The sequence below is a fragment of the Oncorhynchus clarkii genome, unplaced genomic scaffold (assembly GCF_045791955.1).
Source record: "Oncorhynchus clarkii lewisi isolate Uvic-CL-2024 unplaced genomic scaffold, UVic_Ocla_1.0 unplaced_contig_1075_pilon_pilon, whole genome shotgun sequence".
Taxonomy (NCBI): domain Eukaryota; kingdom Metazoa; phylum Chordata; class Actinopteri; order Salmoniformes; family Salmonidae; genus Oncorhynchus; species Oncorhynchus clarkii.
In genome coordinates, this window is record NW_027259474.1 from 9,795 (window position 1) to 29,443 (window position 19,649).

At 42.6% G+C, this 19,649-nt stretch overlaps 1 protein-coding gene and 1 pseudogene across 1 annotated transcript; one reads left to right on the top strand and one right to left on the bottom strand.

The window, feature by feature from the left end:
• Positions 1 to 908: 908 nt before the first annotated feature.
• On the bottom strand, positions 909 to 2,015 carry LOC139400227 (zona pellucida sperm-binding protein 4-like). The gene is made up of 3 exons (XM_071145214.1): positions 1,894 to 2,015; positions 1,403 to 1,533; positions 909 to 1,102 (listed from the first exon to the last, which is right to left on the bottom strand). Exons 1-3 carry the CDS (start codon positions 2,013 to 2,015, stop codon positions 909 to 911), a joined length of 447 nt encoding a protein of 148 aa, XP_071001315.1.
• Positions 2,016 to 8,251: 6,236 nt separating this feature from the next.
• LOC139400228 (uncharacterized) lies at positions 8,252 to 18,996 on the top strand (annotated as a pseudogene).
• Positions 18,997 to 19,649: the final 653 nt, after the last annotated feature.

The following is a 19,649-nucleotide window of genomic DNA, read 5'->3' on the forward strand; positions in this document are numbered from 1 at the left end:
TCTTCCTTACAATTAACTGTGAACATGCGTGCATTCCTATCAAAGTACCTTATTTTCTGTGTAACGTGTTGTCGTTTCTACTGTAGCGTACCGTAAGTATAATGTACTTAGCGTTTTATTAATGCGTTCTGATTCTTGCCTAGATTGTAATGGACACATGTGTAAAACACTTTGAAGGTGGTACTGATCATGAGCTAATGCTAACGCCATACAATGCAGTCAGGTTATCACATACGCGTATGTCAGACTTATGGTGATCTCAACTGGAGTACCCCAATTGTCTTGAATGCACTGAAGTCGTTAGTTGATTTGAACACAGCATCAGAGTGTCAACTATGGTACCTCAGCCCACTAATTTCCTGCATCATCCTCTCCATAATACCTTCCCCCAAGGACATCACTTCCCAAAATGGATTGACCTATATCTTGCAACTCTGTTTAGCTTTCGTGCTACGGTTGTATTGGATTTTTGATTAGTTAACTGTAAACTACTTGTCATGTGTACGCCGTAACAAGTACAAAGATTTGCCACATGCTGAAGTGGCCAAACTAAGTTAAGACCTCAGGAAACGGGCGCAGTGAATGGCATTCTGGGATTAGGGAGTTATTTTCTATTTTCTAAACTAGATTTACATGTTCCAATGGTACGCTGCAGGGACCACTCAGTGATAACAAGCATGTGATCAGAATCTCCCATAAGTGTTAAATTGGGTGTAGATCTGGTGACAGACCGCACATGGCTCACATCTTTTTTTAAGCTCAAACCATTGTGACCACTCATGACCTATGTATGGATGGGGGCATAGCCACGGTAGCCAAAGTAAATGGCCTGCCAAGTATGATAGGTTGCTAATTACTCAGGAACCACACCTGTGGAATAACACTTGTTTAGGCCCTAAAACAACAAGTTACCCATTAATGATGAGATTCCAACGGGGTCGGGAGCCGCGGTTCTCGTTGAGGGTGGCCCAGCAGTGGTCAAGCACCAGCGCTACCTTGGGGTCAGAGGACCTGGTCAGCTCCACCTCAAAGTGCAGAGGCTGTCTCAGGTACCTCACCACTGGATAGTCCTCCTCCTGGTGGAACGTGTTATACGAGGCGTCTGGAACACAGAACAAGACAACCGGGGGTCGTGTTCAGTGGGCACCATCTGAATTTGTCCATTAAGAAAAGCTTGTTTATAATATCCTGTTGTGCCCCGATGTACACAAGCCATTTATAGCCAACACTGCCAACACTACCCCCCCCGCCCACCAGAGGCTTCTGACAAATTCCCAAATCAGCTCCTCACCGTTACTACATAGCCACACCTGTAGATCTCAGAACGCAAGAGTAATATATCACAAGGCTTACATTTTTGGGAATGGTTGAAAGTTGAAATTCTGAATTTGTACACGCTTACCCTGAGCGAGTCTCATTCTGACCATTAGTCGACCAGTCCCAGTCTCTGCAAAAGGCTCGTTGTCACGCGGCCTGGTCAGGAAGGCCAATGTGCGAGTGATGTTGACCACATAGTAGCAGGAAACCTTTAACCTTAAAAGAGTATGCAACTTCAATAGGGGAAATATGCAACTTCAATAGGGGAACTTCAAGCAGTGGAGTGGACACAGTGGTAGTAGAGGCACACTTTCCCTGTATACAAAGTATTGAGCAATTGGTCAAGGAAAAAGAGCTAATAGCTACAATTGTGATGCGTAATGCATTTACTGATATTCCTCCTCTGAAGACGTCAAGGAGATTTCGTTCTCATACAGCATGAATTGTTGATAAACTATGTAGTAGAGGGGAATTGCTTATTACGGCCTACAGAAGCAAACAGTCCATAAATACACAGTACCCATCACCTCAGGGTAATTGTCATTTTACCTTCCTGGTGGTGCCACAGGAGTTCACAGTGAAGTGGAAGTAGGTAAGCGATCGTCACTGTAGGTGGGACCACAGGCGGGGTCGCTCAGGGTCAGCTGACCGGGGTTCAGAACGGGAGCAGACTCCACCTTCACCGCCAGCGCAGTCATCGTTCCGTTAGAGAAACACTCTTGGAGGTAGGGGAGCAAAAGACAGGTAGCCATCAGACCTGGGTTCTGTATTTGTTACACTTAATTGAGCTTGCCGAGCACAGTAGAACCAATGGAATAGCACCAAATGTGCAAACCATGCCCATCTGGTTCTCCAGATTGAATTGATGAATACACCTGAAGTCGTAAAATGTCTAACTAGTAATTTGTTATGCTAACTAACTAGCAAGAGGTTGCATAGCAACAGCATCAACTTCTGGTTGACAGGTGAAGAGCTAGTACACGCGACTGAAAGCATACTGTTCGTTTACAGGTTGGAACAACCTATTTCGTATGTTTTTGCGGTCCTTTTTTGGAACCCTATAAGCTTAAATGTTGCGGCATCCTGCAGCACATCTTGCGTGGTTCCGCATAATTCTATGGCACGTTATTTAAGTGTCAGCCAAGACGCAATTTACCACAATCTGCCACCATCTACCACAAACGGTGGCTGCATAAGCTCAAAACTTTCAAAAGTAAGAACCACTGTACATCTGACAACGTTATCAGATGTAACATTTTACTGGTTGTCTCAGATAAAAAAAATACTACTACTTTGTTCTCCTGTACCTCTTCTCCCTGCCTGTTTGTTCTTCTAGATTCTCCCCTTCCATCTATGTTCCCATCTGTGGCAAATCCACCCATGTCTCCTTTTCCGAACATTTTCCACCAAAAAATGTGTACAGTCTTGTAGGTAGACTCATCACTGATCCTTTCACCTTCATCCATCTCAGACGTACTCTCATCTAGGCTACCTGCACAGCCTACCTCAGTACAGATGTGCAGATCCACCAACCAAACGCACCACTACATTCACTTCCGAAACCGAATGTTTTGATCGAACACAACATTTTTTAAATAATAATAATTCAATGTCCAAAGTCAGATTCCGCACTCATCTGGTACGTTGTGATTCAAACTGTAGCCCAAATGAGCTTGCTCTGGTGTCAATGCTCATCGGGAGAAGTCCTCAACTTCAAAACTTTGTTTTCTACAGCAAAGCTGGCTAACCTTACGTATTCACTACTGCACTTGTTTATTGCAATTGAATGGTAAAAACACATCCAAGAAACACCCACATCAAACCACACCCCCAAGACAATTCTTGTTTGCCTTCAGTCATAGCCGCTAGCATTTCTTAATGAGCATTGATGAAACACAAGAGCTGTGCTCGAATACCCATACTAACATACTGTATACTACATACTTAATGAGTATATACTGCATACTATATATTATTAGTTAATTTTAGTATACTGTAAACGAACAGTATGCTTTCAATTGCGCGTACTAGCTTTTCACCTGTCTACCGGAAGCTGATGCTGTTGCTATGCAACCTCTTGCTAGCTATCTAGCATAACAAATTACAGGTTAGACATTATATGACTTCAGGTGTGTTCTTAAATTCAATCAGGAGTTCCAGAATGCGCTCATGAATTCAGAGCGTTGTCAGATTGTCTGTTTGTAAATTCAGAGCAGAGTAGACAGCCAGAGCGAATTTACGAAAGCACCCGAATGTCCATTGAGAACGCACAATGACTATACCATTTAGCTAAGCTCAGAATGACGGGAATAATCACGTCAAACATTGGGTAGTTAGTTAGATAGCCTATAGTTATTATTTTGTCAAGTTTGATCTATAAGTAGCCAACTAACGTTAGGTATCTAGCTAACAACATACCGGTACATACTGCTGTACTGATAAAGCTATGTGGTTCGTAAGACCAGTGTAGCTAACAAATTGTTAGCCAATATAACGTGTAAGTTAACTTATTTAAAAAGTAATTACTTTATTACATTGCTCAACATTTTCTTAATATTTGTCATAATTAGTTAAAGCAATGAATTTGTATCCGCTCTCGTTGTACTTCGACTGCATATTTTCTGCCATTTTCAACAAATCTGGAAACGATGTGAAGCCACGCCCATTTTCTGAAGAATTGCATTATTGGCCCTAAAGTACGGAAATAGTGTCCTCTTCGTGTATTCCTCATATTTTGGCGAATTTAGTACGACATCCTGGAACATTTGGCATACTAAATATATCCATAGTATTTTTTTATTTCTATTTTATTTCACCTTCATTTAACCAGTTAGGCTAGTTGAGAACAAGTTCTCATTTACAACTGCAACCTGGCCAAGATAAAGCAAAGCAGTTCGACACATACAACAACACAGAGTTACAGATGGAATAAACAAACATACAGTCAATAATACAGTAGAAAAAGTCTATATACAGTGTGTGCAAATAAGGAAAGGATAAGGGAGGTAAGGCAATAAATAGGCCATGGTGGCGAAGTAATTACAATATAGCAATTAAACACTAGAATGATAGATGTGCAGAAGATGAATGTGCAAGTAGAGATACTGGGGCGCAAAGGAGCAAGATAAATAAATAAATACAGCAAGGGGATGAGGTGGTTGGATAGGCTATTTACAGATGGGCTGTGTACAGGTGCAGTGATCAGTGAGCTGCCCTGACAGCTGGTGCTTAAAGCTTAGTGAGGGAGATCTGAGTCTCCAGCTTCAGTGATTTTTGCAGTTCGTTCCAGTCATTGGCAGCAGAGAACTGGAAGTAAAGGCTGCAAAATGAAAAATTGGCTTTGGGGGTGACCAGTGAGATTTACCTGTTGGAGCGTGTGCTCTGGGTGGGTGCTGCTATGGTGACCAGTGAGCTGACATAAGGCGGGGCTTTACCTAGCAGAGACTTGTAGATGACCTGGAGCCAGTGGGTTTGGCGACGGGTATGAAGCGAGGGCCAGCCAACGAGAGCGTATAGTTGCAGTGGTGGGTAGTAAATGGGGCTTTTGGATTGGAGATGCTTAATGTGAGTCTGGAAGGAGAGTTTACAGTCTAACCAGACACTTAGGTATTTGTAGTCCACATATTCCAAGTCAGAACCGTCCAGAGTAGTGATGCTGGACGGGCGGACAGGTGCGGGCAGCGATCGGTTGAAGAGCATGCATTTAGTTTTACTTGCATATAAGAGCAGTTGGAGGCCACGGAAGGAGAGTTGTATAGCATTGAAGCTCATCTGGAGGTTAGTTAACACAGTGTCCAAAGAAGGGCCAGAGGTATACAGGTATACTATGATATATTTCTACAGGTATACTATGACCAATAAGCATACTAAATACTCAATTCATGTCACAAACAGTACAGTTAGTTCGAACACAGCTAAGGCCAAATCATGAATGACAATTGTCTTGCCTCACAGAGATAGATAAATCTTCTTAGGGCTGATCGATATGACAACAGCCAGTGAAAGTGCAGGGCGCCAAATTCAAAAGAACAGAAATCTCATAATTAAAATTCCTCAGACATACAAGTATTTCACACCATTTTAAAGATACACTTCTTGTTAATCCCACCACAGTGCCCGATTTCAAATAGGCTTTACGGCGAAAGCACCACTAACTATTATGTTAGGTCAGAGCCAAGTCACAGAAAAACACAGTCATTTTTCCAGCCAAAGAGAGGAGTCACAAAAATCAGAAATAGAGATAAAATGAATCACTAACCTTTGATGTTCTTCATCAGATGACACTCGTAGGACTTCATGTTACACAATACATGCATGTTTTGTTCGATAAAGTTAATATTTATGTCAAAAGAATCTCAGTATACGTTGGAGCGTTATGTTCAGTAGTTCCAAAAACATCCGGTGATTTTGCAGAGAGCCACATCAATTTACAGAAATACTTATACTAAATGTTGATGAAAATAAAATTGTTATGCACAGAATTAAAGATATACTTCTGCTTCATGCAACCGCTGTGTCAGATTTCAAAAAACCTTTACGGAAAAAACAAACCATGCAATAATCTGAGTACGGCGCTCAGATCCCAAACAAGCCAAAAAGATATCCACCATATTGTGCAGTCAACAGAAGTCAGAAATAACATGATAAATATTCACTTACCTTTGATGATCTTCATCAGAATGCACTCCCAGGAATCCCAGTTCCACAATAAATGTTTGTTTTGTTCGATAATGTCCATCATTTATGTCCAAATAGCTACTTTTGTTAGCGAGTTTTGTAAACAAATCCAATCTCACGAAGTGTGTTCATTAGGAGCAGACGAAATGTCAAAAAGTTCCGTTACAGTCCGTAGAAACATGTCAAACGATGTATAGAATCAATCTTTAGGATGTTGTTCAAATAAATCTTCAATAATGTTCCAACCGGAGAATTCCTTTGTCTGTAGAATTGCGATGGAACAGAGCTCGCTCTCATGTGAACGAGCGTCACGAGCTCAAGGCATTCTGCCAGACCTCTGACTCATTCCCCTCTCATTCGCCATCACCTCACAGTAGAAGCATCACACAAGGTTCTAAAGACTGTTGACATCTAGTGGAAGCCTGTTGATATCTAGGAAGTGCAACATGACCAATATCCCACTGTGTCTTCAATAGGGAATCAGTTGAAAAATGACCAACCTCAGATTTCCCACTTCCTGGTTGGATTTTTTTCTCAGGTTTTTGCCTGCCATATGTGTTCTGTTATACTCACAGACATCATTCAAACGGTTTTAGAAACTTCAGAGTGTGCATATCTTAGCTTCTGGGACTGAGTAGCAGGCAGTTTACTCTGGGCACCTTTGGACAACTTATTCAGCCAAGCTACTCAATACTGCCCCCAGCCATAAGAAGATAAAAGACTCATCTATGCATCTGTGCCAATATAGTGTCTGTGACAGCATGGGCAGCGCCATTGAGGCTATCTTCATATTAAAGTAGTAACATTTCTTCTTCACAATTGTCTGAGCCCTTCTGATGACCTGATGGGACATGACTTCAACAGGGTCACCAGTAGGGCTCAGCCAATGAAGTTGGTAGTCCCACCCAGTTGATTACATTCAAATTGTGAAAGTGCATGCAAATGCAGCATTTTGGCCATTAGAGGCCAATATCTTTCTCTCTGTCTGGGCTACAATTGTAGACGGTTGGGTAATTATGCGTTTCACCTGTGAAAGGCTGTTGTGCTGCTAATGAGGGAGTTCTATTAACCTGAGCCGAGATGCACCGGTCCATGGCCCCTGACATGAATGGATAAAAGCGGTGAGGGCGGAGCACCCTTCTAAAATTGAACAGTAGCCTTACATTTAGGGTTTTGTCCTAACACTACACAGCTGATTCAGATTAACAAAGCTGGATGATTATTTGAATCAGATTTGTAGGGCTAGGGGAATAAAAAGAAAATGTGCAGCCCTTTGGGGTTCAGGTGACTGAGTGTGGGAAGCCTTTGTCATAGGGTAGAAGTTGCATACCCCTGGGCTGTAGGCTGCACACTTTGGGTCAAATATCAGGTTCTGTAGCTGTGTATTTTATCGGAACAAATCTGTTCTACAATGAGTATTTTCCTTAGCTCAGGGTAAGTAGTAGCAGGCCTAGGAGAGTCTTATGCGACGCAAACATTTGAGTTGTGTTCTTCCTCCTTTTTAATCAATCATAATTTGTCAAATACCTTACAGGTTGTTTTGCCTATTGATGGCAGCTGTGGGCATACAAGCACACCAGCCACATTCTATAAGTATGCATTTTGCACCCTGCAAATTTAAGCACTAAGCGTTTGACAATATTTTATTTTTAACTAACCTTTCCTATTCCAGATGACCTCAACGCTGAATGCCTTGGTAACGTTATTCGTTTGAGTGTCGCTCCTCTTTTTGAAGAGGTTGATGCTGTCTTCAGTGAGTTTGCCTCTTTATGATTCTCTTTCTCTCCTTTCATAATTCATGGCTTGATATTGCTTGTCAACTATTGTGTTCACACCATCTCCATCCCTTCCAGATGACACACAAATCATAAACCTGACGCCTGGCCTTGCTACTCAGTGTGGATTCAGCTTTAAATTTGACCCCATGGGGAATGCCATGTTTTTTGCTTCTCTTCAAAACTGCTTTTCCCAAAACATGGTAACCCTAAGAACTGTAGTGTTTGCTTGTACTTCAAATGGACATTTGCCTTTCGTGTCACTGCATTTGCAACTCGTACTGTAGCAATGTAATTTTATTTACCTTTGACATGGAGTCATGCTGAGACCAGGCTCTTTTGCAGATGAGCCCTGTATACACAAAGATACAAGTCAATATTTGCATCACTAGATGGAAATAATTAAACACATTCTTCAGTAAAAAGGTCCTCAATAAGCCTGAGTTGTTGCCGTAGAGGTGCTAATACATACAATTTAGCGCATGGAGGTTATTAGAAGTACGGTTCCAGAAACATCGACGCAGTTTGACTTAACTCTGTGGATATCAAAAGGATCTCCATTGTTAGCCACCCCTGGGTCTGGGTCTCTTACCTCTTAGTTAACGATGACGTAAGGTACCGCAGAAGTTTATGGAGGGCTTTCAGAGGGCCAGCCAACTTTCTGATACAGACTGCAGTGATGTGAACTATTGAGCTCTTCTCCTGTAGTGTGGCTTCAATACAGTGGCAGCTGCATTCATATAGCCAATTTTGCCACAGTCTATAACTTGCATGAATGTCACCTGAATTTAGTTTTTTGCAATATAGTGAAGGCTTTTCTCTTCCCCCTTCATTTTAGGATGATAAGATGTTCAGCTTGGTCATGCAGTTCAGGCTGCCAGGAAACCACATGACTGAAGACCCTGTGTATAGAGTGGGAAAAACTTGTAGCTACACCCCCTGGACCTCCCGAGAGATTCTGTGTGACCGCAACTACATGGAGGCAAGTGAGCAGAGCATGCCCCAATGGACGTTTACAGTCGCGCTTGTCGTACTGCCTGTATAAATGATCTGTCTTAGAGCTACAACTGTCCAGTGTTTTCACTTCTTCTGCAACACAACCTAGAGGTCTTGACTCAATTCCACTCGCCTCTTCAAAATGCACATAGGAGAACTTTAGAGGTGAGGAATTTTGGCCTATTCTCAATGCATTTAAGGAGGGGAGTGGACAGATTGAGAACTGGCCCTTGATTTCCTATTGTATGGGAGGGAGAAAATGCATAGGGAATAATGGCCTTCTCTAGGTGTCTGTCAGAAGGACTCTTCCAGACATCCAAACCGTCCCCGAACAGACCACTGGGGGCCCGAAAGCAAAGGGCGGCAACTTCCGTAGAGGAGCTGAGGTAGCCATATTTCAGTTTCTGTAATTTCACTACAACATGACAGGATGGCGCTAAACAATGTGCGTTTGTTGACAATTTTGTTTAATTCATGTTTCCATTTCCTGAGACAGGCTGTTGCTTCAGGATACAAAATGACAGCAGTCGTCTTTAGTCCTAGCAAGAATGTCATGAATGTGGATGAGGTCCAAAGAAAGGGCTATGCAATAGCCAACACTCCCACACGGCTGGTGTTAAGAAGCCCTCATAATGCAGAGGAGACATACCTCCAGAATGTAAGCTGACCTCCATGAACTGGGTCATGTTCAGTAGAGCAAACATTTGGAAACGGTGGCCCTACCTGAACTCTGCAACATATTGTTAATACGGTGTGCCCTACTGAACATGGCCCTGATGTGGTTGCCCCCTGAACAGGTAGCTGGGGTTCCGATGCGGGTGCTCTCAACCTCAACCTTCTTTGAGCAGAAGTGGCTGGTTACTCGAGTAGATGCCGCAGCTGTTTGTCCAACACCAGGTTGAGTGTGAAATAATTTAAGATCCTATAAGCCCAGTTCTTAATTGGCTCCAGACAAGACTTTCATGTAGTGTTCAGTTGGGAAAATGTTCTGTTTTGATGTGCCCTTGGCTTCTTGTTTCACTGCAGAGGCAGTGGCCTTTACTCCAGAAGTGATCACCTGGTACATGCCCAAGCACATAGACCCACTTTTCTCCTCTGATGCCTTCACCATGTTGGAGGTGTACATGGGAATTGACGCTAAGAGGCTGGACACTGAGGAAATGGCTGCCAGAAACTACTCTGTTTTAGTCACAGAGGCTCATATTATTGTTGAAATTCCGGTGGGGGCGGTTGGCGGCTATTTCAAGGTCCGCATTGGATTAGTAAAATGTTCCTGTTTAATTTCTGTCTTATTTGTAGAGCCCTTTTTACTACAGCAGTTGTCAGTGCTTTGCAGTAACCCTTTGTCATCTCTCATGGGTAAACTCCTAGAAAGGTTGTCTTGTGTAAAATGTTTCTTATTGAGCAATTGTCTGCTTAATCAATGGATTACAATGGATTGCAGAATTGTGTGAATTTTGCATGAAATTACATTTAAACATACTCTACCGCTTGTCTTTGCAGTTTGTCCTTTAGCCGCTTGAAATTTGAGACCAAATATCCACACTAAAGTATTGTTTACCTGACTTTTTAGGTAGCCGGTAGCTTTGCCACTGTCAACTGAATGCAAGGAACACTCGGCTGCTGTTTACATATTGTGCAAGTGTTTACTTTACGTGTCAGTTGCTCTGAAAATGCACACCGCCGGAAATGCAAGTTGACAACCATACACCTACCAGCTCTCTAAAGTCTGGTAACCAATACTTTCCTTTGGATATTTTGTCTTAAATTACGAGCGGCAAAAAGACAAGCGGTAGAATAATTGTATTTAACCCATTTGATTCAGGGGAGAAAGCATGTGTCCAAGAACGATGTATCAATGAAGAGATATGTGAAAAACACCTTGATGATTGATTCTAAACAACGTTTGCCATGTTTTCAGTCGATATTATGGAGTTAATTTGGAAAAAAGTTCGCGTTTTGAGGACTGAATTTTCGGTTTTTTTTTGGTAGCCAAATGTGATGTATAAAACGGAGCTATTTCTAATACACAAAGAATCTTTTTGGAAAAACTGAGCATCTGCTATCCAACTGAGAGTATCCTCATTGAAAACATCAGAAGTTCTTCAAAGGTAAATGATTTTATTTGAAGGCTTTTATGTTTTTGTTGAAATGTTGCGTGCTGGATGCTAACGCTAATGCTAACGCTAAATCCTTTGTTTGCTAGCTACTGTTACACAAATTATTGTTTTCCTATGGTTGAAGCATATTTTGAAAATCTGAGATGACAGTTTTGTTTACAAAAGGCTAAGCTTGCGAGATGGCATATTTATTTCATTTCATTTGCGATTTTCATGAATAGTTAACGTTGCGTTATGGTAATGAGCTTGAGTCTGTATTCCTGATACCGGATCCGGTATGGGGAGTTCCAAGAGGTTAACAGTCTGGCTCATAAGGAACATTTACCTTTTTTTGCACTCCAATTGTGTATTACAGCCTGACTGCATCACTCGTCTCCCTTACAGAGCCATATTCAGGATGACCAGTACTTTGTCACTTACACCATTGAGCCCATGCTTGAGTTGCTGTGGATCGAGGAGGTCGCACACGAGGACACCAGCTATAAAGTCCTCTTCCCTATCACAACACCTCTGATGGCCAGGCCTCCACAAGTTCGCAACTGTGAGTCTGGTTTAGTTAAATAGTGCCTATGGTAATTTGGGATGCCTGGGTTGTTCATTAGGCACAAAACAGAAGGAAATGTACTGAAACGGGGAGGCAATACCTGGACTTACCCAATAACAAATGTAAATGTTCAACTTCCATTGTACCGCATTTCAAAATGTTTTCCTTTGTTTGCCAATGAACAGACACGCCCTTAGACACAGTTCCTGAGCAGGCAGTGTTTGTGCTTGAGTTGGGGACCTTCAACCTTGATGTGGAGCTGCTGAACATCACCTTTCCCACCATGGTGCTAACTGTTGCAGAGTGCAACGCCAGGGGTTTCAATGTTCGGGAGCAGAGATCCCCGGACAACACCTTGAAGACCTTCAGGCTGGAGGTGCCCTTCTCAGACCCGGTGGTCTTCAAGGAGGTGTGTTTCTGTTAAATGCAAAGCCACACGCAGTGATTTGTACATGCCCTAATAAGTGGGCCACCAACAAAATATAAATAATGGCACAGATGTATTTTGTATCCCTCATTTACTCAAGTGTTTCCACTATTTTGGCAGTTGTGTGCATTTGATGTAGAGGAATGAGGGCAACGTTACTTTAAGTAAATAGTTTGTTTTAATAGTACCCATATGTACTTAGTTGTCAGTTGATGTTGAATAGCGTTCTGTTACAACAATAATGCTGCCCAATTGACCGATGCTTTTAACTTCACTACAGAGAAGGGCGGAACAAGGTGTCACAACCTTCACTCTTCAGCTGATCTACGGCCTGGTCATCTTTCCAGAGTACGCGCCTTTCTCTCACTCTGCCGTTGTGGACGCTGTACTGCTGGACATTGGTATGTCTCTGGACTACTCCAAACTACTGTTGAATGGTTTCCTCTCGTTAATGATTGCCCTGAAAGGAAATTGGCAGTGAAAGCCCAACTAGCCATACTGTAGGGTTTTCCTATGCGGTCTCTCTACAAAGAAAATGTTAAGCTTTAGAGTAGTTGGACCCAGTTGTCCTGTTCCTGATTTGCCAGGATCGTTTTTATTCAGTCCCACCGTAGCAAAACATTTTGCAATCTAAACAAGGGTTTCGTCTTGGACAAGTTCAAGTAGTACCTTCCTGTTTTTTGTGCTTAATTAATGAACACAACCCTGTTTGTCCTTGTAGTGCCACCTTCAGTCACTGGCAACTGTGATCAGGAGAACTTCCACATCACTGTGGACTACAGGAACCAAGAGCCCTTTTTTGTGGTCTTGGTTGGCAAGCGGCTGCTTAACCATGAGTTTGCTCAACAGTATTTAACAGAGGGCGACACAGACTTCACCATCACGTTGCCCTTCTCTTCGCCGGACGCAGTGTTTGAGGTACGACTCTCTCCCAAAACATGTTAACCTAAATTGCTGCAGCTAGCCTCGCTTTCCTTACCCTGTGTACATGCATACAATATTGGACTAATGAACTCTCCCATTGGTTCCCAGTCAGTTCACTCGTCCTCTGTCAGGAGCAGACTGGATGTGGCTCTGTTGAATCCTTACAACAACATGACCATCAAATACTTTTCCCTGGCTTGCAGCTTCCTCAAAACGCTGACTGGTTGGTTCTCAAACAATTACTTCTGATAAATAGTCGTTTAACATGGTTACCAAACCTGGGTTCCTTGCAAATACTGTGAGTCTAATAGTAGTGCCAGATGGGCATGGTTTGCACTTTTGGTGCTATTCCATTGGTTCTACTGTGCTCGGCAAGCTCAATAAGTGTAACAAATACAGAACCCAGGTCTTTTGCTCCCCTACCTCCAAGAGTGTTTCTCTAACGGAACGATGACTGCGCTGGCGGTGAAGGTGGAGTCTGCTCCCGGTCTGAACCCCGGTCAGCTGACCCTGAGCGACCCCGCCTGTGGTCCCACCTACAGTGACGATCGCGTCGCCTACTTCCACTTCACTGTGAACTCCTGTGGCACCACCAGGAAGGTAAAATGACTATTACCCTGAGGTGATGGGTACTGTGTATTTACGGACTGTTTGCTTCTGCAGGCTGTAATAAGCAATTCCCCTCTACTACATAGTTTATCAACAATGTCATGCTGTATGAGAACGAAATCTCCTTGCCAGATGAACTTGAGGTGAAGCGGAATGCCACGACGTCTTCAGAGGAGGAATATCAGTAAGTGCATTACGCATCACAATTGTAGCTGTTACGGGGCATTTTTTTTTTTTACCAATTGCTCAATACTTTGTATACAGGGAAAATGGGCCTCTACTACCAGTGTCCACTCCACTGCTTGAAGTTTCCCCTATTGAAGTTGCTCACATCCCTCTTTTTAGGTTAAAGGTTTCCTGCTACTATGTGGCCAAGATCACTCGCACATTGGCCTTCCTGACCAGGCCGCGTGACAACGAGCCTTTTGCCGCGACTGGGACGGGTCGACTAATGGTCAGAATGAGACTCGCTCAGGGTAAGCGTGCACAAATTCAGAATTTCAACTTGACCCCTAGCCTCTAAAAGTATCTTGGAAGGTCTCCTTTACAAAACCATTCCCAAAAATCTAAGCCTTATGATATTCCTCTTGCTTTCTGAGATCTACAGGTGTGGCTATGGAGTAACGGTGAGGTGCGGATTTGGCAATTTGTTAGAAGCCTCTGGTGGTGGGGTGGGTAGTGTTTGCTATAAATGGCTTGTGTTCATCGGGGCACAACAGGATATGATAAACGAGCATTTCTTAATGGACAAGTTCAGATGGTGCCCACTGAACACGACCCCCGGTTGTCTTGTTCTGTGTTCCAGACGCCTCATATAACACGTTCCACCAGGAGGAGGACTATCCAGTGGTGAGGTACCTGAGACAGCCTCTGCACTTTGAGGTGGAGCTGACCACGTCCTCTGATCCCAAGGTAGCGCTGGTGCTTGACCACTGCTGGGCCACCGTCAACGAGGACCGCGACTCCCGACCCCGGTGGAATCTCATCATTAATGGGTAACATGTTGTTTTTGGGCCTAAACAAGTGTTATTCCACAGGTGTGGTTCCTGAGTAATTAGCAACCTATCATGCTTGGCAGGCCATTTACTTTGGCTACCGTGGCTATGCCCCCATCCATAGGTCGAGTGGTCACAATGCTTAAAAACGATGTGAGCCATGTGCGGTCTGTCGCCAGATCTCCACCCAATTTAACACTTATGAGAGAATCTGGCGCGTGTTATCGCTGAGTAATCCCTGCAGTGTATCATTGGAGCTGCATCAAACGACTCTAAACCGCATTGTCTAAAAAGCATCTAAGAAATGTTTTGTACTGATGAGAAATAAAGGTCTTCACAACTTTATTCCACCTTTGCTTGTAAAACATATAAATGTTATCTAGTCTAAATAACAGGTTGGCTTGTTTTACAGTGATGCGGTACAAGGGAGCCATGTAAATCTAGTTTAGAAAGTATGGAATCCATGTTTGTCAAGCAAGAACTCCTAGAATGCTGTTCACTGCGCCCGTTGCCTGAGATCTTAACTCAGTTTGGCCACTTCAGCATGTGACTAATCTTTGTACTTGTTACGGTGTACACATGACAAGTAGTTTACAGGTAACTATTCAAAAAGCCAATTGTTGTCACCTCCCCAAATACAACCGTAGCACGAAAGCTAAACAGAGTTGCAAGATATAGCACAATCCATTATTGGGGGTTAAGTCCTTGGTGGAAGGTATTGTGAAGAGGATGATGCAGGAAATATTACTAAGATCTGGGAATTTATCAACAATAAATGGCGGAAGACAGTTTCTCTAAGCTATATACCCCTGGAAAGGGGGGTCTGATCTGGCAACCCTGAGGTACCATAGTTTACACTCTGATGCCGTGTTCAAATCAACTAACGATTTCAGTGCATTCAAGACAATGGGGTACTCCAGTTGCGATCACCATAAGTCTGACATGCGTGTACATGAACCTGACTGCATTGTATGGCGTTGGCATTAGCTCATATTCAGTACCAACTTCAAGTGTTTTACACACGTGTCCATTACAATCTAGGCAAGAATCAGAATGCATTAATAAAACGCTGAGTACATTATACTAACGGTACGCTACAGCAGAAACGACAACACGTTACACAGAAAATAAGACACTTTGATAGGCATGTTCACAGTTAATTGTAATGAAGGCAATAAATGTGCAAGGACTGTATACTTGATCTGGGGAAGTGCTTGGGCTTTCTTTTGAAGGAAAGTTTGTCCAGCTCATTAAATTCTCAAATCGAAATGGTCTGCAACAGTGAAATGGGCGCCCTTTGTGAATGAGGCAAAATTAATGTTGAAACGGCCTATAGAAAAATCGCCTTGGACTGAGGTCAGCGCGGGTTGAATGTTGGAACGGTGAGTGCATTCTGACCACGTGCATAAAATCAACTCCCACTGGGGCGACTGTTTAAGATATTTGGAACTTGTGTGTGAAAAGGTTAATGTTGGCATTACCTACACCTTTTTACTCAATGTTATCCTTTTGGTTTGCTACAGTTCAGTGTTGTGCCAAGCTGATGGTCAGTCGACTGGAAATCAAGAGCGGCTGGCAAGCTTGGCTTGCCTTTCCGGTTGGTTTCAGACAACTGCTCTTAACACTGACTGAATAGTTGTTGGGTTTGGGTTGAATTCAGGCACAAGTGACCTCTTGTGTTTAAATCAGTTATTGCACTAAACCTAAAGGATGGTTCAGATGCCTGTGCAGCATGGATGTTTGAAACTGAATAGGATCAGTTGACAGGATCCCCAGAAGTTGATGCCACTTTCAATGGAATTTCCTGTCCTAGAGGAATGCGCTAATTTGGAGTTTCTAAACATGAACAAATACCACGGTCAAGTGTAGCAGCGTCTTGCTAACCTTATTTAGCTAGCTAATGTTCGTATTAAAAAAATGTTACTAAATTTTTGATTTGGGTGAGCACTTTTCCACTGATGGACACGCTGGCCTAATTTTATCTCAAGAATTTAAATTGGGTTACTATTGAAAGATGACTTATTTTTCCTACATTGTAATGGGCTACAATGACTTTGACCATGATTATGCACGCTGCAAATGACACTTTATTTTGCGGGTGCCTTTTCAGTATCTGGATGCATGTTACACCAAGCATTGTAGTGAAGCAACTTTATTGGTCAAAACCATTCATTTGGGGGATCGGTTTGCAAATGCTATCAAATCACGCAATTTTACCATTTTTATGAAATGGTATCAAACCTAAATTTGGCAATGTGGACACGGAGTAACTTTACAGCTGTTTATTAAATCAGCAGTGTCATAGCAGTTTTTTAAAAAACCAGCTGAAAATGTTTTGTAGATCATAGGAAAAGACAACATTCACATGGCTGTGCACGAAATGGGTAGTTCAGATTTGTCACTTCAGCTGCAATTATCTTGATGGTCAGGATTTTGCACAGCGTCTGTCAGCTCAAGTGGATTTGTACTGGTGTGGGCGTTTGTCTCAATGTAACGTCTTCAGATTTCACAAATTCCTTTTTGCTAATATTGGGCAGTTAAACAGTAAAGGATAAACCTCCCAAAGATGCAAATAAAAAAAGTAGGCCTTAACTGTCAATGCATAGGTTACTTTGTATAGTAGCGCTGCGCCCTTCACAAGTCTTCCACGTGTGAATCCGATGCCGTGGGTGTAGAATTTATTTTGTGTGACCAATTTTTCCAACAGCGGAAAAATTGCTCTGGCGCATTGCATGAAATTCTTGTTTAAAATGAAGTACTTGTGTTGAAAAATATGATTTCCTTGATGGTATCATCTATTCGGCAACTTTGGTTAAACCACGGTCAATTGATCAATATTCAGGTCGCCTGTGGTCTTAAAATTCTGGATAATTTAGAATTTTAAGAACCATTTAGAGGGACGTTTCACCTCATGTCAATGGAATCGAATATTCATGTTTGACATCCGTCATTTAACAAGCCATTGCAGTAGACCAAAATAAATATTGTTGACGGAAAGCCCAATTTCTGTTCTTTAAAATAAAATAAAAACGTACTAAATCAGATTCATCCAGGTCTGATGGGCCAAAAGATCAGAAATGACAAACCACTGTCGTGACCTTGAATTATCTGAGGACTGTTTAATTGTTAGGCGACTCTAAATGAATCATGTTAGGATTTGGGGTGCCGAGGAAGCGGTTTTAAAGTTACCGTCTCCCGACTTAAACTCTAGACGGTAGAAATCTATTAAATTGATAGTGAACTTATGAACCATTACATCGTATCCTCCTTGCAGCTGCAGAAACCACAGCCTTATGATTCAGTACTATACAAGTTGGTTTAATTGAATTACTAGCTAACTAAATAACACAGGCTAAACACACAGGTGACACAATATGACGGCTTGTTACAAGGTATCTCCCCCCCCGTGCCGTAAGGGACACTTATCGTTGATACGTTTTTGAACACACGAACCGGCACCAGCTTGGAGTAAAAGCATGAATGTATTTGTATTTGTGGGATGCCGCTGTGGAAAGGCTTGTCTTCTCTCTGATTGGCTACATGAGGTCACAATGTCGTTGGTTGTCCGTGGCACCAATGACTAGTCTTGAACAGAACTACAGGATGGATTATCCTTTCACTCGTTCTGGAAGATGGGCTAATCAACCCTGTCACTGATTCCTCAGTGGGTGATGAGTAGGATGGTTTGGATATAGTAGCAGAATGGTCCCACTTAAGTTCATTTTTCTAGGTACTTGTGAGTTTAGGAAAGTTCTGAACGTGTAGCTTGCGCCTCACGGTTTTCTGGTCTAATGTTAATTTCTATTACCATTCCTCTTATGCACTCTGGCCGCCGGGGACGCTTCTGTCAGTCTGACCCGCTCTGATGTCCCTTGTGGCATGGCTACTTACTATGCACAACATTGAACACTATGAACAATATTTCTAACATAAGACTGGTCAGATTAGCTATAGAAAATGAATGTCATATTGGTTTTTATTTTGTGATTTTTACTAGAAACCTGCTCACTCTACAGGTAGGAAGTCTCGAGCCTTTACATTGTACATGAAATATGTTTTTTCAAGACAAAGGTGATTTTTGTTGGGGAGAGCCTGTTGGCAAAAACATTACTTTAGTTCATACTGGAGGGGGAGAAAGAACCCACTTCTGCTGTAAATTGATCTGATCCTCACAGGGCAGTCATGACACCACCACAAGACTTCGTACACAAGGCGGTTGGGGTTTTCTTGTTCCTAACTTAGTCCCTCTCTCCACTGGCAGCTGTGAGAACCCCGAGGATCCATACCGTGTTGTCTTCCACCCGGTGGTAGCTGACGCCAGGGTCCACTTCCCCCCTCACGTCAAACGCTTTGAGGCCTATATGTTTTCCTTCGCCGAGGATGCGGTTGAGCCGAGTGGCCAGGTAACAAAGTTCACCGAACAATCTTTATTGGTTAATTTTGTTTGAGTGGCAATCATCCCTTTAAAAAAATAAATAAAACATCTGACACATCAAATCTTTGATTCCTAGGTCTTTGTCCATTGTGATGTGGTCATCTGTGATGCCAGTAGTCCGTCTGGCGGCCCCTGTAGTGGACAATGTGTGAATCAGGACAACCCGAAAAGAGGTAGGTCTTGTTTTATGCTTTTCAGACCCTGGCAGACCATAACTGAACTAATAGGTTCTCTCTCAACAGGTCAACGACATGTCAAAGACCTCTTTGAGGAGCGTCATTTATATGTTTCTTCTGGATACATTCTTTGGGTGTAATGTCTCTTTCTAACATGTCAAATAAAGTGTTCTATATAAAACAATCCTAACCGTTGGAGCTACCTTAATTGTATCTGATTTGCATTTAACACCATGTCGTAGGCTTGTCATCTGACATGTATCAATCAACCTTTTTGTAAGCATGGAACTCTGAACCATCCACCGGAGGGTGATGAGTGTTGCACACCAATTTCCCATCTAGGACAAACAATGGGAAATGAAACAAAAGCTTTCCAATGTCCAGTAGGATGAAATGACTCAATGTTATAGCAGATGGTGGTTTGCCAAAGTGAAACCAGCAGGGCTGTGGTTGGATGCAGTGTTGGTAATTTTCAACTGAAATTACAACTTTCCTTTACCTTTACCTTTCCTTTAGCTTGGTTTCCATCCAAATTTGGACATTTCTTCTTTAATGATATGCATGTCAATCTCTCATGGCTCAAATGGGAAGAGCTTGACTTCATCGCTACTTGTTTGTGTAAGAAGTGTTGACAAGCTGAATGTACCGAGGTGT

Coding starts and splice junctions, on each gene's coding strand:
- LOC139400227 (XM_071145214.1), bottom strand. CDS start 2,015: ATGACTGCGCTGGCGGTGAAGGTGGAGTCTGCTCCCGTTCTGAACCCC. Junction 1,534..1,893: donor TTACCTACTTCCACTTCACT/GTGAACTCCTGT, acceptor TACTCTTTTAAG/GTTAAAGGTTTCCTGCTACT. Junction 1,103..1,402: donor CAGAATGAGACTCGCTCAGG/GTAAGCGTGTAC, acceptor TCTGTGTTCCAG/ACGCCTCGTATAACACGTTC.